The sequence below is a fragment of the Astyanax mexicanus genome, chromosome 21 (genome assembly GCF_023375975.1).
Source record: "Astyanax mexicanus isolate ESR-SI-001 chromosome 21, AstMex3_surface, whole genome shotgun sequence".
NCBI lineage: Eukaryota > Metazoa > Chordata > Actinopteri > Characiformes > Acestrorhamphidae > Astyanax > Astyanax mexicanus.
The window spans coordinates 33950022-33970397 of NC_064428.1; the positions used below are offsets into that span (position 1 = coordinate 33950022).

At 39.6% G+C, this 20376-nt stretch overlaps 1 protein-coding gene and 1 long non-coding RNA gene across 2 annotated transcripts in view; one reads left to right on the forward strand and one right to left on the reverse strand.

The window, feature by feature from the left end:
* The window catches only part of LOC125785566 (uncharacterized), a 111403-nt gene extending 91548 nt beyond the window's left edge, over positions 1-19855 (reverse strand). The window contains exon 1 of the long non-coding RNA XR_007427913.1: positions 19803-19855. This is a non-coding gene — a long non-coding RNA (uncharacterized LOC125785566). The remainder of the gene's footprint in view (positions 1-19802) is intronic.
* Positions 194-12838, forward strand: zgc:66455 (CUB and EGF_CA domain-containing protein). Its single transcript, XM_022674543.2, has 11 exons — positions 194-485; positions 576-606; positions 1851-2270; positions 3944-4237; positions 5001-5360; positions 7943-8002; positions 8104-8204; positions 8316-8374; positions 9536-9687; positions 10832-10975; positions 12157-12838. Exons 1-11 carry the CDS (start codon positions 399-401, stop codon positions 12531-12533), a joined length of 2085 nt encoding a protein of 694 aa, XP_022530264.2. The 5' UTR covers positions 194-398; the 3' UTR covers positions 12534-12838.
* Positions 19856-20376: the final 521 nt, after the last annotated feature.

Consider the following 20376-nt stretch of genomic DNA (forward strand, 5'->3'; position numbering starts at 1 on the left):
ATATATATATATTATAATGTGTATTTGTTATTTACGAAGAATTAAGAGACTTAATTGATAAATGAAAATAATTATTGTCCTTATTTTTTTCTAGTCAATAAATTAAAGTAAAATAATTAAATAATTAAATTGAATAAATTCAGCCTTTTCTTTGTTTCTGTTTTCTGCGAGTAGGCGCTGGTTGGCTGGTGCGCATGCGCGGCAGGTAAGCGTGTATTGATATTGATTAGGTGATTGATGAGCTGCGGCCGGTGATTAGAGACGCTACGGCGACGCGAGAGCCTCCTGTTTCAAATACTGTCCGGTAAAATCCGCTCGGTCTGTACAGTTTAGTGACGGTTTGAGTGGCGGGTTCAGTGACTGGTTTAGTGGCGGGTTTACAGCAGCGTGGAGTTAGGATGCAGAGACGTGGGTCGATGTGTGAACTTTGCCCCCTGATCGCCACCATCATCATACACCTGGTGGTCTGGGTCCAATCCCAAACGGTAACACACACACACACACACACACACACACACACACACTTTACCAGCTTTACCTGCTGCTAATATTATGCTGTCTGTTTATATCTGTAGGTAAATGAATATGATGCTCACATGAATACAGGTGAGTTTCCATTTCTTTCCTTTTGTCTAGTAGTGCATATCTACACATCTACACCTATAAATATTACCTATAAAAGTATCCTGTGCTGGATGGATTTGACCTGCTCTTGGATCTCCGGTTGGAGATGTGTAGTGATTATCTAATCTGAAGCTACATGAAGTTTGGAGCTGTGTAGTGATGAACTCTGAAGCTACATGAAGTTTGGAGGTGTGTAGTGATGATCTAATCTGAAGCTACATGAAGTTTGGAGGTGTGTAGTGATGATCTAATCTGAAGCTACATGAAGTTTGGAGGTGTGTAGTGATGAACTAATCTGAAGCTACATGAAGTTTGGAGGTGTGTAGTGATGATCTAATCTGAAGCTACATGAAGTTTGGAGGTGTGTAGTGATGATCTAATTTGAAGCTACATGAAGTTTGGAGGTGTGTAGTGGTGATCTAATCTGAAGCTACATGAAGTTTGGAGGTGTGTAGTGATGAACTGTGGAGCTACATGAAGTTTGGAGGTGTGTAGTGATGAACTCTGAAGCTACATGAAGTTTGGAGGTGTGTAGTTGATGAACTCTGAAGCTACATGAAGTTTGGAGGTGTGTAGTTGATGAACTAATCTGAAGCTACATGAAGTTTGGAGCTGTGTAGTGATGAACTCTGAAGCTACATGAAGTTTGGAGCTGTGTAGTGATGAACTCTGAAGCTACATGAAGTTTGGAGGTGTGTAGTGATGATCTAATCTGAAGCTACATGAAGTTTGGAGCTGTGTAGTGATGATCTAATCTGAAGCTACATGAAGTTTGGAGGTGTGTAGTGATGAACTAATCTGAAGCTACATGAAGTTTGGAGGTGTGTAGTGATGAAATAATCTGAAGCTACATGAAGTTTGGAGCTGTGTAGTGATGAACTCTGAAGCTACATGAAGTTTGGAGGTGTGTAGTGATGATCTAATCTGAAGCTACATGAAGTTTGGAGCTGTGTAGTGATGATCTAATCTGAAGCTACATGAAGTTTGGAGGTGTGTAGTGATGAACTCTGAAGCTACATGAAGTTTGGAGGTGTGTAGTGATGAACTCTGCTCTCATTTCTGCCATGTCCTCCATCTCTAAAAACAATAGAAACAGCTGAACATGAGATTTAAAGGGCATTTAAATGGGGAAAGTACTGATATTTAGTGAGTAAATATATAATCTGTTGTGTTTGTCTGTGTATCCCATTCGCAATAGTGTTTATCTGCATGTTTTCCTGAACAAGGCTTTAGAGCTCTGGAGGGAAGTGCGTTCTTCGCCCTGCGGAGCTGCCACCAGACCCTCGGCGGCGACAGCGGCGAGTTCTTCTCCCCCGACTACCTGTGCTCAAGCCCCGCCCTCTGGTGCAACTGGACCATCCAGGTGCCTCGTGGGAAACGAGTGAAGCTGTACCTGGAGGACCTGACGCCGGATTACACCTGCCACTTGAAGATGGACCAGATCCACCTGGACGAGTCTCCGGTGGCGGCCGGAGGAGCGCAGATTCTGGAGAGGTGCTGGCAGAGTGCCAGGTACACCTCCATCTCCAACACGGTGCACGTGGTGCAGCTCATCGGTCCCAACCCGAACCCACCTCACCGGGGGTTTTACGCACAGTACCAGGCTTTTGGACCTGTGGAACCTCCTCCTGCGCCCACGGTCGGTGGTGAGTGTGTGGGCAGATGGGGGGAGGGGGGGTGGATAGTGTAATCTGTTAATCTGTATTATAGCAATTATATTAAATTATAGAGTCAATTATAAATTGTGTTTTTTGTGGAGCTGTGCCTTGAGTTGCTTGTAGTTAGCTGTAGTTAGCAGTTTTGCATTTATTTTGACCTTTTGCCTACATTTGAGTTTTGCCAGAGCCGCTCTACTTTCAGTCTGCTTATTCCAGAGCAGCTATGTTTTAGTCAATAGCTCTGCCTTCATTGTGGTTATTCCAGAGCTCTGCACTAAATCTACTTTTAGTCTGGAGCGTTGCCTTTATTCTGATTATTCAGAGCTCTGCTTTTGGCCATGTACAGCTGTATTGGAAAACTAACTTTATGCTCCTTTATTTGTGGTCCAGAGCAGCTCTGCTTTCATCTTGTATATTATGTAATATACAAAAGCTGTCTTTTATTTATTTTTTCCAGTTCTGAGCACTGACTTTTTTTTTTTTTTTTGTGGGTATTCTAGAGTTTTACTTTGGTCAAGAGCAGCTCTGCTTTTGGTCCAGAGCGCACTGCATTTTATTTAGATTATTTTAAAGCTCTGCTTTCAGTCCAGATCACTCCCTTTTATTCTGGTTATTCTAGATTTCTGCCTTTGGTCCAGAGAAGCTCGTCTTTCGCTCCAGAGCAGCTCTGCTTTTGCCCCAGAGCAGCTCTGCTTTTGCCCCAGAGCAGCTCTGCTTTTGCCCCAGAGCAGCTCTGCTTTTGCCCCAGAGCAGCTCTGCTTTTGCCCCAGAGCAGCTCTGCTTTTGCCCCAGAGCAGCTCTGCTTTTGCCCCAGAGCAACTCTGCTTTTGCCCAAGAGCAGCTCTGCTTTTGGTCCAGAGCAGCTCTGCTCTCTGTCCAGAGCACTGCCTTTTATTCTGGTTATTCTAGATTTCTGCTTTTGGTCCAGAGCAGCTCTGCTTTCGGTCCAGAGCACTGCCTTTTATTATGGTTATTCTAGATTTCTGCTTTTGGTCCAGAGCAGCTCTGCTTTCGGTCCAGAGCACTGCCTTTTATTATGGTTATTCTAGATTTTTGCTTTCGGCCCAGAGCAGCTCTGCTTTCGGCCCAGAGCAGCTCTGCTCTGTCCTGAGCACTGCTTTTTATTATGGTTATTCTAGATTTCTGCTTTTACCCCAGAGCAGCTCTGCTCTCTGTCCTGAGCACTGCTTTTTATTATGGTTATTCTAGATGTCTGCTTTTACCCCAGAGCAGCTCTGCTCTCTGTCCTGAGCACTGCCTTTTATTATGGTTATTCTAGATTTCTGCTTTTGCCCCAGAGCAGCTCTGCTTTCAGTCCATAGCAGCTCTGCTCTCTGTCCAGAGCACTGCCTTTTATTATGGTTATTCTAGATTTCTGGTTATTCTAGATTTTGGTCCAGAGCAGTGCCTTTTAATCTGATTCTTCAAGGGCTCTGCTTTTGGAGGTTTTGGTGTTACTTTCGGGTCTAGAGCAGCCCAGAGCAGCGCCTTATTTTGCTTATGTTAGAACTGTGCATTTCGTCCACAGCACTGCTTCTTGTTCTAATTACTCTAGAGCCCTGCTTTTGATCCAGAGCACATTTATGTTTTTTCTTGTAATATAAAATGCACATACTGTACTGCAGTTGTACTAAGTGTGTGTAATTGTGTGTTCATCCTAGACCCAGGTACAACTACAGTGAAGGGAGATTCACAGGAGGAAGATGTTGAAGATGAAGATGAAGAAGAAGAAGAAGAAGAAGAAAAAGAAGAAGAAAAGGTAACTGTAGAAATGACACCAGCTCCTAATGAGATGGAGCATATAGACAATGCCCTGATAGAAAGTGTGGACGTCAATGGAGTCACCCACCCCTGGACCAATGAGCTTCCTGCAGCAGGAATATGGGAGAAGAACCCTGGAGAGGTCCGGAAAACCAGGGGAGGGGCTGAAGACCAGGCTGCTGGTGTTGTAGAAGGTACTGCTCACCTTTAAATAGAACCACCTGTTATATTAATATTTTTTTTTAATGTTGAATTAAAAAATATATTGAATATGTGCACAAGGTATTCAATGTTCTGTCAGTTTAAAATAATCTACAGCTTTGTTTGACTTTCTAACTTTTTTGTGTTTTATTTATTTATTTATTTATTGTTAATGGTCTTATTTATCAATCATACTTTTGTTTTCACTCGGTAATACATTAAGGGTAACCCTCAATTTTAATGCAGACGAGCATTAAAACAATATAAGATTTAATTAAAGAGAAATAAAATAATTCAGAATAAAAGGATATGCAGACAGGCTACAATATAAAGCAATAAAACATAGAAATAAATGATTAAAATAACACCACAGTCATAAAAAAGTATAAATTATGGAACTAAAATGAATAGGAATAAGTTTTAAAAAGTATAAAAAATAAAAGGAAGAAATAAAAAGGAAAAAGGCCAAAAGGAAAACCAGTAATAAAACAAATTAAATTATGAAATTAATAAAATAAATAAAATATAAACCGGCTACAGACAAAACAAAATAAAACAGTTACAGGGTGTCTGAAGGTGGTAGATATTAAACGTTTTAAATGATAAAAGCAGATTTTTCCAGTTCAGTTAAAACTCTATAGGAACCAGACAGATAATCCCAGACACTAGAGCGGGTCTGATAATTACTGTTTTTATGATTTAAGTGATTTATTATATATTATTATATATTTTTGCTATTTGTTTCCATGTCAACAGAAGTGCTTGATTACATACCTGCGGATGAAGACACTCCTGAGCTCTTTGTACCTGTGTACACCACAGCAACCACTGCGGCGTCCCCTGGTACCACTCCGGTCCTGTCCGCTGTAGATAAACACCAGCCCGCACAGCTTAGCCCGGAGTCTATACAGCCTCCTGCATCTGCTCCAGCCGGAGCCGAGCATCACACCCCTCCAGATCTGCAGGATGTAGAGGATCTGATCTTTGTGGAGATACCCCTGGTGGACGGCGGTGGAACGTTCCAGGCTGGTGCTGTAGATCTGGAGGAGAGTGTGAAGGAGAGCAAAATTCAGCCGAATTCGTCAGGAAAGCCCAAACCGTCTCACAGGACTAAAGGTAGCACTTGTTTATTTATTATTTTTTATATAAGCTAATGCAGCATCAAAGCACATTTACGTCGTTACTTACAGAAATTAAATAAATAAAAGAAAAGAGCTATAGGTCCAATGGTTTCCATGATGCAACACAACAGTCTCTTAAAGGGAAAGTGCACACAATACGGAATACTGGGCGATACATATTTACATTTACACAGCAAAAAGGCAAGTGTTAAATTAACTCTCGCAGAGTTAATTTTAACTCTTTTTCAGGGTTTATATTCTGTAGCTCCACACTTTTTAGAGTTAAATCATCACTTTCAAAATAGTTAAACATTTAACACCTTGCCAGAGCTCCTTTTTAACTCACATCTGTATTTTTTCAACTTCCTAAATTTTTACACTTACACTGAAAAGAGTTTTAAAAAAATCTAAATGAGAAGATTAGTCAATTAATATGACTTTTTATTTGTTAATTATTATTCAGGACAGATTATCGTGTAATTTTTCCATTGTATTTTTATCACAATTTACTGTATAAAGGATGGTGACTTGCTCTTATAGCCTACAATATATTGGCTAGACAAACAACCATTAAACTAAATATAACACAATACCCAATGGAATGAGCCCTGGTGGGCAAGATTTCACACTGATGGTAAGTTAGGATCTGGGGGACACACCCATTCTGCAAATAAAGTGTTTAACTGGGCGGAGTATAATTAAATCCCTGTGGAGTTGGCCAGTATTTATTGGGTTTAGTGGGATTAACACTGAAATATTCAACTCTGTCAAATAACTCCAACACTGAACACCATTTAAATCTGAATGAGTTAAAATTACACTTTGAGAGTTTAACTCTGAAATTTCAACTCTCCTGTTTTTGCTGTGTATGGTGTTTAGCAGACGCCCCTATCCAGAGCGACTTACCACAACAGTGCTTCGATGTTACTTCAAATATCCAAAGCTAGTTTGTAGACTAGGATCAAGAGATACACAGAGCTTGATCATGTTTAGAACCCTAGGAACCTTTTTTTTGGGGGGGGGGATTAGTTTAGGAACTATAGAAGATGGGTCTTCAGTCGACCTTTAAAGACCGCGAGTGACTTTGCTGTTCAGACAACCAGTGGAAGTTCATTCCACCACCTTGGTGCTCCAGCACAGTGAAGAGTCTGGATGTCTGTTTTCTGTGTGATTTGGGGGATGGAGGTTCGAGCCGAGCTGTACTGGAAGCTCTAACCCTGCGTTCACATTGGAACGCGACGAGTCGCTTGTGTCGCCCAGCGTTTGTCGCTTGTGGGCGTGTCAAGCTCAACGCCCGCGTTTATCATGGTCCAGCCTCCGACAAGAAAAAAGGCACAAAAAAGGAATCGCTTGGCCACTTTATTCTACAGCTATAACTCCCAAACTTGCTGGACTCTTGGGCGTTTCTGTGATTTAACTGCGCTGGAAACGCAGCCGTTCCCACATATTGATGTGGGTCCACCCCGTTCAACAGAATGAACCGGGAAAGAAACTAGAAATCCAGAGAGTAGGAGCTTGAGGACGTCGAACCGCCTTGTTTGTGATTGGTCCAAAGAAAAGCTAGGAGCCAATCGGGTTAGAATGTCGCTTTACCGCGCCATAATTAGTTTGCATAAAGTTGAGAAAAATTCATCTCCGTGTCGCTTGTCGCTCTGTCGCTTTGTCGCTTGTCGCCTCTCACGTGTTGCGGCGACAAATCGCGCCCTGCCATAGGAAATGAATGGTCTCCTGTCGCTTTGTCGCTTCCCAGTGTGAACGCAGGGTAAGAGCTCTTGGTGCAGATCTGGCTTTGACCATCAGTGCCATCAAGTATGAAGGAGCTGCTGGTCCGTTTTTGCCTTGTAGGCCAGTTTTAGGGTTTTGAATCGGATGCGGGCGGCAACAGGAAGCCAGTGGAGGGAACGCAGCAAAGGAGTCACATGACTGACCTTCGGAAGATTGACGAGTCATTCTGAATTAATTGTAGTGGTTTGGTGGCTCGCAGTGGAAGACCAGCCAGTAGAGAGTTGCAGTAGTCAAGTCTTGAGATGACAAGAGACTGCACAAGCACCTGAGTGGCTTCCTGAGACAGAAACGGTCAAATTCTTCGGATGTTGTACAGGAGAAATCTGCATGACCGAGTTAGATTTGCAATATGGCTCGAGAATGATAACTGGTCATCCATCCATTACTACACAAAGGCTTTGTGCTTCTGTCGATGGAGTGACCAGTGAGTTCTGGAAAGAGATGAAGGAGAGATTGTGATGAAGGCTCGTAGTTCCTGGGATAAACAGAAGGTCAGTCTTGCTGGGGTTGAGTTTTAGATGATGAGAACTCATTCACGACGAGACATCACTGAGACATGCTGAGATGCGGGATGAAACCTATTTCCCCCAGGCCATTTAAATGGTCATCCCCCCCCCCCCCATTGTGAGCATGTGTTTAACAATACCAAACACTTCCTGAGATTTTTTCACTCAGCAAATTACTGCAAGTTCTTATTCAGATTGAAGATGTTTACAATAAGGTAAAAGCAGTCTCCTATACCCAACTGCTGCCCTCTCTTCATTTAGTCTTAATGTTCTCATTATTAAACAGGACGTACTCGCCCAGTCCAGACCGGCCAACACCAGGCTGAACCTCCACACCTTCCAGGGGGTGAGTTTTATTATTATTATTCTACAATAGGGAACTCTTCTGGAGTTTCTGTTTGGTTTCTGGTGCCTCTACAGATAAATCTGTGACTCTTTTCCATTCAGGAGTCTTGCTGGAAGTGAGCGTTGAGGTTGGTGTTCACCATGCTCACAGAGAGAGCTGGGATCGTATAAGAGACTCCTTTAGGACTGAAGTACAGCACATGGTAATGTGGGGAAATCTCTGCTAAATAAAGTAACTGCAGTTGTTGTTTTAGTTTTATATATTATGTAAATGTTCAGTATTTTTTATTTTTTTTTGCTTTCTCTGTGTGCAGATTGAGACGCATTTGGAAAACCACCAGTTGAAGAGCGTTTCATCTAAAAGATCTAAAAGGTACGTCTCTAATCTCCTGAAATGCTCATTTGTAATAAACATTGCTTTACAATATGTCATCATTTTTGTTGTAAGAGCTTATAAATCAAGAGAAACAAAGGTACTGTATTTTTTGCACTATAAGGCACCCAGGATTATAAGGCGCATTAAGCAACAATAGTACAGAACAGGGTAGACAAGTAAAGCTAAGCTAAATAAACAAAACTGTAATTCTAAAGAAAACATTATCTTTTAAAAGTTAAACAAGTCATGGATGTTAATCTACACAGATTTGGGTAAGTAAAGCACTTCCGTTTATTTACAGTAAGCTTCGATTTCCAGATTTACACTATGGCTGGGTGCAGCAGCATTAGCATTAGCTTTAGCAATACACTGTGGAACACTGAGTGGTTTCGGTAAGCCAGGGTGATATAACGAGCTACGTAGGACGAACAGCTAGCCAATAACACGATAAACGCTCACACTACATTGAGATTTAGAACCATATATGACTCTCAGGTCTCATTTGAAAAAAATCTGATTTGGCACGTTCACACAGCTTTAAAAAAAAACAGATCTGAGCCACATTGAGCAAAATAATCAGATTTGAGTCACTTTTTGAGTTTGTAGACTTTCATATGTGGTCCTCAATCAGATGCGTATCCGATCTACGGACATGCAACATGAATGTGAACGGTCAAAATCAGAATTCATGCGTCTTTTTCATGCGTGCTTCTCTCTCGTACCCACACTGAATCTCTGTAAAAACAGCAAAAGCAAACCACCTGTCCTTTTTTCACCTCCTCGACCTGAGCATGAGCTTCAGAGCAGCTGTTTACTGTTTCTTCACTCCAGCAAAAGATGCTCCACATATGAGCTGCTAACTCATCCATTTCCCTTTATAAAGCTACGAGTGTCTCGTCTCTCTGATATGAGTTTTTTTGTTGTTGGTGAAGAAGGAGACGTTTATACAGGTATCAATGTGATCATGTGAGACGGCGTTTCAGGAACAGATTCGTTCACATTACACACAGATACAGATCACTTACATTTACAGTGAATGTGAACCGACAAGATGGACGAATCAGATCTGAGCTAAAAAATCAGATTTGAGCATCACATGTGTCTTGCAATGTGAACGTAGCCTAATATTTGGTGATGTGTGTGTTGGATGTATTACAGGCTGAGTGATGGAGTATTACTGATCCTGTGGGTGCAGTTCGGGTCGGGGCAGAATGAAGAGCTCCAGTCCACCCTGCAGAACCTGAAGGGGAAAAGCATCAAACCTCACGGCGCCAACAGCCACGGAACCGTCTCCTCCATCTCTGTAGAGGGTGTGTACAGCCTCAGCAGCTCAGCCTGTAACGTTTTTATTAATTTATAGAATTAGACTTATTGTACATTTTTTAGGAGTGTCACAATTTCGATATTTTATCGAAATCGATCGAAATTATGTCATGGTCTCGAGCCTCAAAGTCAAAAAGAGGATAAACACAATCCCTCCCTCTAAGCTTTTCCTAAAGAAGAACTTGAAAATATAAAAATAAAAGTTGTTTTGTCTAGCTTTAAATGTGTTAATAGTTTTGGTACCTTAAGGATCATCTTTCTCTCAGATAAAGTTAATAATATATCTTTATTAAAGAAAAAAACTTGTCATTCTCAGGGAACGAGTCTTATTTTTGATGTTTAACTGTTATAGTAGGATAGAGTTCAGTTTGTTAAGGCTCTAATTGTTCTATTATTTTGTAATGCACACTGCTGCTACCAAAAAAAGCCACTAGATGGCATTACATATATATCTTAATTAAATTATTTAAATTTGACCATTAGTGCCTAATGTGGTGTATTACAGATCACTTGGGTCGCTTTGCATCACTTATATCAAGCCCACCTTTTGAAATAAGATATTTTAAATTTGATGAATCAAACCAATGACTGACCATAGACTAATCTAAAACTGGCATAGGCCTCTCTGCAGTAAAAAAAAAAAGAAAATCGAATCAAATCGAATCGTGACTCTAAAATTGGAAATAAAATCGAATCGATGATTTAGAGAATCGTGACGCCTCTAGTACATTTAAATTGACATGACCTCAATGGCGTTCTGATCTCGATTTTAGGAGTGTGTCACATCAGATCATACACAATAATATTGCCATTTTTTGTAAAATATCATGAACAATATTATATCCTGAAATATCGTGTGTATCGAGTGTTCTTGTAATCATTATTTTTTTTAATTCAGTGTTTTCTCATATCGCTTAGAGTATCATTATCACAAAAATAACATAAAATATCATGATTATAGATTAGGACCATATCGCCTACCTCTACTCGATATTGTAGATCATGTATAGTTTGCAAGAAGAGGCGATTTAACATGAATGAGCAAATGAGGGCTGTCCCATTAATACATTTATTCTGATTAACAGATTACAAATAGTGCATAAACATATAAAAAGTGTTTGTTTTTTGCAGATATTAATGAGTGTGAGACGCGGTTGGTCATGTGCGACGTCAACGCGGAGTGTGTGAACGAGTTCGGTTCTTATTCGTGTCATTGTCTGCATGGTTACAGTCCAGGCCTGGGTGGGGCGATGTGTGTGGATCCTAAAACTGAAGGTAAGGGGTGAAGCTCTATGTTTGGAGCTCTATTTGCTGTATTCTGCATGCATGTTGCAATGAACGAAAGCAGGAGTGTCCAAACTTTTTTTGTTGGGGGCCAGAAGGAGAAATATATTTGAAGTCGAGGGCCACAGACTCTGTAATAAAACAAATAATGAAATATACCACTTTAAATAATACTTTTTACTGATTATTTCATTTACACACCATTTTACTTGACTTACTATCTTTATCTTTCACAGTGTTGTGTAAACTAAGATTTTTCAAATTGATGTTTTATTTAATGATGTTTCTTAATATTAAACTCCTTAATTACGGCAACTTTTAGACTCTTTTGCCCTTTTTCTGCCCTCTCTCCGTTTTTAGACTCTTTGGCCTGTTTTTCTGCGCTACAACTGAGCACTCTCTCCACTTTTAGACTCTGGCCCGTTTTCTGCGCTACAACTGAACTCTCTCTCCACTTTTAGAATCTTTGGCCTGTTTTTCTGCGCTACAACTGAGCACTCTCCACTTTTAGAACCTTTGGCCTGTTTTTCTGCATTACAACTGAGCACTCTCTGCGCTTTTAGAATCGTTGGCCCGTTTTTTCTGCACTAAAACTGAGCACTCCCTCTGCTTTTAGACTCTTTGGCCCGTTTCTGACACCTAGCATTCAAACTTTGAATCGTACATTATAAAAACCTGCTTAACAGCGGGCCAACTTTCATTCTATTTCTAAAATACCTCGCGGGCCGGTCCAAAAAAGGAAACGGGCCGCAAATGGCCCACGGGCCGTAGTTTGGACACCCCTGGACTAAAGGCTGGATTAAACTTATCAGGGTGCGCATTTTGGACCTGTGGTTCTCTCTTTCTCGGTAATTCCATCGGCAGTATGTAGCCGCTGCTCCTGACTCCTAGTCACCAACTGAGTCAGATGTCTAGCATACCAAATAGTTTTTGTTGGCGATTAACGAAAAAAATTGGATTTAAAAAGTGTAGAGTGAATTTGGCATAAGCTACTATTTAAATATGGATACTGTATTTTCGAAAATCGATACAGTATTGCAAAACAAAATGTCACAATACTTTGATATATCCTTTTTTTCTACACCCCTAGTGTAAAACTTTAATATAAGTCTAAAGAACCGTCAATAAAACAAATTGTCCTTTTTTAAAATTCCTTCTTCTTTCCTCTCCAGACTGCAGCAGGGCTTCGTTTCCCGAGCTCCTCTATGTGGTGTGTGTTCTGCTGGGGTTCCTCATAGCTCTGCTGCTGCTGGTGCTGGGTGTGATTTACCGCCGGTACCACCGGGGGGCGTTCCTGCCTCACTGCCACAGCAGCAGCACCAGGAGCTTCACCGCGGCCGCCAGCGACGCAAACAATAACAGTAACTCAGATTGTGGTTTAAATGGTGGTTCAGACCCCTGTTCCTCCAGACCACTGCCTCCCCCACCACCCCTCCGGCTGCCCAGAGAACCCCCCAACTCCCTGGACCTACCCCTGCTCAAGTTCACCCCTCTAGCGCCCTCTGGGGGATTCGAGGCTAAACTGCAGAGCGAGAAAGATAAGCTTTGAGCTGAAACTGAACTGCACTGTGGAATATGGTGAAAGATGCACTTAATTTAGTAATTTGGGTGTGAAAAACTTAAATATCGCACTTCATGAAATATTTACTGTGGTTGTTTTTGGATTAATTATTTTTTTGTACATATATATGAATGTATAGACTAATTATGCATGTCTTATGTTATGAGAATTTCATAACTGTATTTTTGTTGTTTAGTTTCTCTTGCGTTTGGTTTGTGCAGATATTGTAAAATGTATGTATATATTTGTCTCTCCTTCCAAAAAGAGCAAAATATGAACTATAATAACTATAAGACTTCTGTGCTTTATTTAATACGCACCCATTTAAGGTGAACACAGCTTGTCTAGTACCTGTATAGAATAAGACTCCCTAGTTGTCTCGTTGCTGAATGCAGTCAAATCCTCACAGCTATTCTCACACCAGAATATAGTAAAATGTCTTCCCTGGACAGTAGAGAGAGAGTTACTCAAACAGAAGCAGGATAAACTCTCTTTTTATGCCCTTAATTTAAAAAAGAAACAATAAATGAACAGGTCTCCCTACTTTAAAAAAAAACAGTAGTCAATTAAAGATTAAACAAATACAATTAATAAAATAATCATTGATTATATACAGTTATTGAGATACAATATTTATTAGGACGTACCAAGTAATTATTTTGAGATGTATTATTATGATGTAGTAAGTGTTTATTTTGAGGTACTAAGTCACTATTTTGAGATACTTAGTCGTTATTTTGAGATATTAAGTGGTACGAAGTGGTTATGTTGGTGTTGGTGTATGAGGTGTTGTGAGGTAAGTGATTCTTTGATAGTACTGTAAGTTTTTTTTTTGAGGTACAAAGTCGTTATTTTAAGGTACTAAATGGTTATGTTAAAGTACTTGGTTGTTTTAAGGTACTAAGTCGTTTTCTTGAGGTACTGAGCGTTTTTTTATTATTTTTTTTTACAAAGAAAGCTGTTCTCACAAGCTGAGTGGTTATTTTGAGGTAATGCGTCATTATTTTGAGGTAGTAAGTGGTTATTTTAAGATACTAAGTGGTTATCTTGAGGTATTAAATGATTATTTTGAGGTACTATGTGTTTTTAACATAGTAAGTCGTTATTATGACATACTATGTAGTTATTTTGACGTACTAAGGGTTTTTTTGGTATAGAGGCTAAGTGGTTATTTTGAGGTACTAAGTCACTATTTTGAGATACTTAGTCGTTATTTTGAGATATTAAGTGGTACTAAGTGGTTATGTTGGTGTTGGTGTATGAGGTGTTGTGAGGTAAGTGGTTCTTTGGTAGTACATTATGAGTTTTTTTTTGAGATACTAAGTAGTTAATTTGATATACTAGATCGTCTATATGACGTTCTAAGTGGTCATTTGACATACTTTTCCGTTAATATTTCGTACTAAGTGGGTATTTTGAGTTACTAAGTCGTTATCTTGAGGTACTGAGCGTTTTTGTTCTCACAAGGTGTTCTCACAAGTGGTTATTTTGAGGTAATGCGTCATTATTTTTAGGCAGTAAGTGGCTAATTTTAGGTACTAATTGGTTATTTTAAGATACTAAATGGTTATTTAGAGGTATTAAATGATTGTTTTGAGGAACTACGTGTTTTTTTAACATAGTGTGTCATAACGACTTACTATGTGGTTATTTTGACGTACAAAGTGTTTTTTGTGGTACAAAGTGGCTAAGTGGTTATTTTGAGGTAATAAGTCATTATTTTGAGGTAGTAAGTGGCCAATTTAAGGTACTAAGTGGTTATTTTAAGATACTAAGTGGTTATTATAAGACACTAAGTGGTTATTTTGAGGTACTAAGTCACTATTTTGAGATACTTAGTCGTTATTTTGAGATATTAAGTGGTACTAAGTGGTTATGTTGGTGTTGGTGTATGAGGTGTTGTGAGGTAAGTGATTCTTTGGTAGTACTGTTTGAGTTTTTTTTTTTAGGTACAAAGTCGTTATTTTAAGGTACTAAATGGTTATGTTAAAGTGCTTGGTTGTTTTAAGGTACTAAGTCACTATTTTGAGATACTAAGTTGTTATTTTAAAGTACTTGGATGTTATTAGTAGTTAATTTGATATACTAGGTCGTCTATATGACGTTCTAAGTGGTCATTTGACATACTATTCCGTTAATATTACATACTAAGTGGGTATTTTGAGTTACTAAGTCGTTATCTTGAGGTACTGAGTGTTTTTTTTTTATTATTATTATTATTATTTTTTTTTTTACAAAGAAAGCTGTTCTCACAAGCTGAGTGGTTATTTTGAGGTAATGTGTAATTATTTTGAGCTAGTAAGTGGCTATTTTATGATACTAAATGGTTATTTTAAGATACTAAGTGGTTATTTTGAGGTATTAAATTATTATTTTGAGGTACTAATTGTTTTTTTAATAAAGTAAGTCGTTATTATGACATACTATATGGTTATTTTGACGTACTAAGTGTTTTTTTTGTGGTACGAAGTGGCTAAGTGGTTATTTTGAAGTAATGTGTCATTATTTTGAGGTAGTAAGTGGCTAATTCAAGGTACTGAGTAGTTATTTTAAGATACTAAGTGGTTATTTTGAGGTTCTAAGAGTTTTTTAAACGTAGTAAGTCGTTATTATGACATACTATGTGGTTATTTTGACGTACTACGTGTTTTTTGTGGTAAAAAGTGGCTAAGCGGTTATTTTGAGATAATGCGTCATTACATTGAGGTAATAATTGGCTAAGTGGTTATTTTGAGGTATTAAATGATTATTTTGAGGAAATACGTGTTTTTTAACGTAGTAAGCGGCTTACTACCTTATGACATACTATTTGGTTATTTTTTTTGTGGTACAAAGTGGCTAAGTGGTTATTTTGAGGTAATGCGTCATTATTTTGAGGTATTAAGTGGCTAATTTAAGGTACTAAGTGGTTATTTTGAGGCATTAAATGATTATTTTGAGAAACTAAGTGTTTTTTTAACATAGAAAGTCGTTATTATGACATACTATGTGGTTATTTTGACGTACCAAGTGTTAAGTAGTATATTAAGGCGTTATCAAAAACTAAGTGGTTATTTTGAGGTAATATGTTTTTCTTTTGAGAGACCAAGTTGTTATTTTGAGGAATTAAGTGTTTTTTAAGTACTTAGTATTTTATTTTTAGCTACCAAGTCATTATTTTAAGATACTAAACAGTTATTTTGATATACTAAGTTATTATTTTAAGATAGTAAGTGGGTATTTTGAAGTATGGATGACACTGATCACCCAGCACCAGTAGCTCCATTCAGTTTTCCATTAACTCCAGCTGTGGTCCTCACTCTGGTCCTGGAGGCTTGTCCAGCATGTTTTAATACAGTTCTGATTCCAGAACATCTGAACCAACCAATCAACTCATTAACAACTAATTACTGAGATAAAGCGGTTTTGGCAAAAAAAAGATCATGTGTACAGAGGAATGGACCTAAAGCATCAGGATTAGGGACCACTAGAGGGCGCTTTATAACAGGTTATAACATTTCAGAGCTTCTGTTTCCTGAATGATTTACAGCACTGAAGTGCAGATCTTCAGCTTCATTTCTATGGGAAAAGGTGAGCTGGGAAATGGAGAGAGAGACAACAGGCTGTATGTGTGAAAACAATCGAATATTAGTGTTGCTGTGGTGCTCGTGTTGTTAGGTAAAGTGTTGCTGTGGTGCACGTGGTGATGAGTAAGGTGTTGCTGTGGTGCACATGTTGGTAGGTAAGATGTTGCTGTGGTACACCTCTTGGTAGGTAAGGCGTTGCTGTGGTACAGGTGCTGGTAGGTAAGGCGTTGCTGTGGTGCACGTGTTGGTAGATATGGCATTGCTGTGGTGCACGTGTTGGTAGGTAAAGTGTTGCTGTGGTGCACGTGTTGGTAGATATGGCGTTGCTGTGGTGCACGTGTTGGTAGGTAAGGCGTTGCTGTGGTGCACGTGTTGGTAGATATGGCGTTGCTGTGGTGCACGTGTTGGTAGGTAAGGCGTTGCTGTTGTGCACGTGTTGGTAGATATGGCGTTGCTGTGGTGCACGTGTTGGTAGGTAAAGTGTTGCTGTGGTGCACGTGTTGGTAGGTAAGGTGTTGCTGTGGTGCACGTGTTGGTAGGTAAGGCGTTGCTGTGGTACACATGTTTTTGTTGGCATGGGTCTGTTAGCCAGTAGCATTTGCATTCCACCATTTAGCCAAATATTAGAAATTTTGGTTTAAAGTTTATGGAAAATTTTCAAATGGGAGTGCTTTGGCCTCAGTAGTTTAGTTTGGAGGCCTTCATGTTCTGATTCTTCAATATATCAGTTTATATCACTGTATACAAGCTTACTGTTTCAAATCAGGTCAGAGATGGAATGGAGGCAATAGCCAAATATGTTTAAATATTTTAGTTTATAACTACCATTTGGTAATACAGTAATTGCATGGCTTATTGCAGCCACCTATATGAAATATTTGAAAAATGTGATGTGAAAAATTATTCAGTATATCAATACTTAGTACAGCCACATTTTACTGCAGTTACAGCTGCAAGTCTTTTTGGGGTTTGTCTCTGCCAGCTTTGCTCAACTAGAGACAAGAGAGATTTTTGCCCTTTCTTCTTTACAAAACAGCTCGAGCTTAAGATTGTGGTTTGAGGGTGATAAAATGTGAAAAAGTTCAAGAGGTATGAATATTTTTGCAAAAAGCACCCATTGCTGACACAATAGAACTGGATTCCAAGTGGTCCAGTGGACTATGGCACTGCCACTATGAATGAGAGATCACTGGTTCGAATCCCGGTCATGCAGCTTGCCATCATCAGCTGCCGAAGCCCAGAGAGAGCACAGTTGGCCTCTCTCTGGGTGGGTACAGTAAATGGCGCTCTCTCTTTCCCCTCATCTCTCCTAGGATGATGTGGAACAGCACAAGGCTGCGTCTGTGAGCTGATGTATCAGAACCGAGTTGCTGCGCTTTCCTCCGAACTGGTTTCTTTGGTCCATCCAGTACTTTTGGGTTTGAGTTGAGGGATGATGAGGTGTGTTGGTGATCACCCAACATTCTGACCTCAAAACTCCAGCTTTTGTGGCTGAATTCAATTCTCACAGCAGTTCTTCTTCCAGAATGTAGTATAATGTCTTCTGGGCCTTCTGAATACAGTTACTCCAACAAAAGCAGGATAGATTCTTTTAATACCCTTAATTTCAGAAGAAGCATTAGATCAGGGGTGTCCAAACTTTTTTTTGTTGGGGGCCAGAAGGAGAAATATATTTGAAGTCACGGGCCACAGACTCTGTAATAAAACAAATAATGAACTATACCACTTTAAATAATAAATTTTCCTGATTATTTTTATGTACACACCATTTTACTTGACTCACTATCTTTATCTTTATTTTACTTTGACTCACTATCTTTACAGTGTTGTGTAAACTAACATTTTTCAAATTGATGTTTCATTTTTTATGCGCACCCTCTCTGCTTTTAGACTCTTTGGACCTGTTTTTCTGCACTAGAACTGCGCACTCTCTCCGCTTTAAGACTCTATGGCCCGTTTTTCTGCGCTACAACTGAGCACCCTCTCCGCTTTTAGACTCTTTGGCCCGTTTTTCTGCGCTAGGACTGCGCACTCTCCACTTTTAGACTCTTTGGCCCGTTTTTTTCGCGCAAGAAATGCGCACTCTCTCCGCTTTTAGACTCTATGGCCAGTTTTTCTGTGCTGCAACTGTGCACCCTCTCCGCTTTTAGACTCTTTGGCCCGATTTTCTGCACTACAACTTTACCCACTCTGCTTTTAGACTCTTTGGCCTGTTTTTCTGCGCTGCAACTGCACACTCTCTCCGCTTTTAGACTCGTTTGCCCGTTTTTTTGCGCTAGAAATGCGCACCCTCTCCACATTTAGACTCTTTGGCCCGTTTTCTGCGCTAGGACTGCGCACTCTCTCCACTTTTAGACTCTTTGGCCCGTTTTTTTCGTGCAAGAAATGTGCACCCTCTCCGCTTTTAGACTCTTTGGCCCGTTTTTCTGCGCTAGAAATGCGCACCCTCTCCGCTTTTAGACTCTTTTGCCCGTTTCTGACACCTAGTGTTCAAACTTTGAATCTCATATTATAAAAACCTGCTTAACAGCGGGCCAACTTTCATTCTATTTCTAAAATAGCGTAGTTTGGACACCCCTTTATTAGATGATGAACATGTCTCAATAGTTTTGTCCGTATCGAAACTCAACGATGAAGTTTCGCCTCTTTTGAACCCAACTCAACTGTTGTGTGTATTCAGACTATTTGTGTGTGTTTGTGTGGTTCAGTCACTCCTCCAGATGTTCTCTCAGCACCCGTCTCCCTCACACACACTGTGTGTCTCACTCTGTGTGTGTGTGTATGGCTCTCTGTCTGCAGGTCTGTTCTCAGCCTTTGTAGTTCTCCATGCCGGTCACGTCTCGGCACGGTCTTGCCAAGGACGGCGGGCGGCGGCTGCTGTTACCCGGGGCAGGGGGGCAGTCCGGCCTGCTTTACCCCGCTCAGAGTGCACAGCCGGCTGGACCCGCAGGCCAAGAGACACACCTGCCCAGCCTTCCTCCCCTGCTGTACCCAGTGCACCTGCGGAGCTCACCTGTGGAGGTAAGACTGCCTGTGCGGGTCTATAATCCTCCTCCCATCTATACACTGAGAACAGTGATGCTCTCTCTGAATGGACTGGATTCAAAGGTGGGCAACATTTCCACTCAACAACCTACAAACTGCCCATATACACACATTTACAGTATATAATATATATATATATATATATATATATATATATATATATATATATATATATATATATATATATATATAATATATATACAGCTCTGGAAAAAAGAGTTACCCACTTAAAATTATGAGAATCTTTGATTTTACCAAATTGAAAACCTCTGGAATATAATCAAGAGGAAGATGGATGATCACAAGCCATCAGTAGCCATGAGTAGAATAAAGTTATCCAAAAGCAGTGTGTAAGACTGATGGAGGAGAACATGATGCCAAGATGCATGATTAAAAATGTGATTAAAAACCAGGATTATATCACCAAATATTGATTTCTGAACTCTTAAAACTTTATGAATATGAACTTGTTTTCTTTGCATTATTTGAGGTCTGAAAGTTCTGCATCTTTATTGTTATTTCAGCCATTTCTCATTTTCTGCAAATAAATGCTTTAAATAACAATATTTTTATTTGGAATTTGGAATAAATGTTGTCTGTAGTTTATAGAATAAAACAACAATGTTCATTTTACTCAAACATAAACCTATAAATAGCAAAATCAGAAAAACTGATTCAGAAACTGAAGTGCTCTCTTATTTTTTTTCCAGAGCTGTATATCTATATCTATATATACATTCATACACTCATTGACAAATGTAATAATGCACCACTATAGTTAATATTTGGAATGAACAGAAGCTTTATATGTGTGAATGTAATGATAATATATGTAAGTGCATACATGCGTAACAAGCTGGGGGTGAACACGCTGCCAAGATAGCAATGAACATCTGGCTGTTGACGTCTGTCTAGGTTGTATTTAGTCAGTGGTGCACTGGTGTTTTTTTTCTATGCCAAGATAGCAATACACCAGACATTTACCTGAACACACCTCATTTCCAGACCACCATGCGCTCATCATCGTAGATGAGCTGTATTCACCGGCATAGTTGCTATTTAAACAAAAATAGACTGTGGGCGTAAGAAAGGGGGATTGGATTTATTTTTTGGATAAGATGCACATGTTTTAATAAATTGCCTGATGATGATCATGTAAGTGTATATGTTTTCTTTACATTTAAATTTGTATCTACCAAAATCAAAAACACACACTCTTT

Bases quoted from the DNA above. Each gene is read 5' to 3' on its own strand.
- zgc:66455 (XM_022674543.2), top strand. From the start codon at position 399: ATGCAGAGACGTGGGTCGATGTGTGAACTTTGCCCCCTGATCGCCACC. The intron at 607-1,850 runs GTGAGTTTCCAT...TTCCTGAACAAG, and splicing joins TGATGCTCACATGAATACAG to GCTTTAGAGCTCTGGAGGGA. The intron at 8,205-8,315 runs GTAATGTGGGGA...CTCTGTGTGCAG, and splicing joins GGACTGAAGTACAGCACATG to ATTGAGACGCATTTGGAAAA.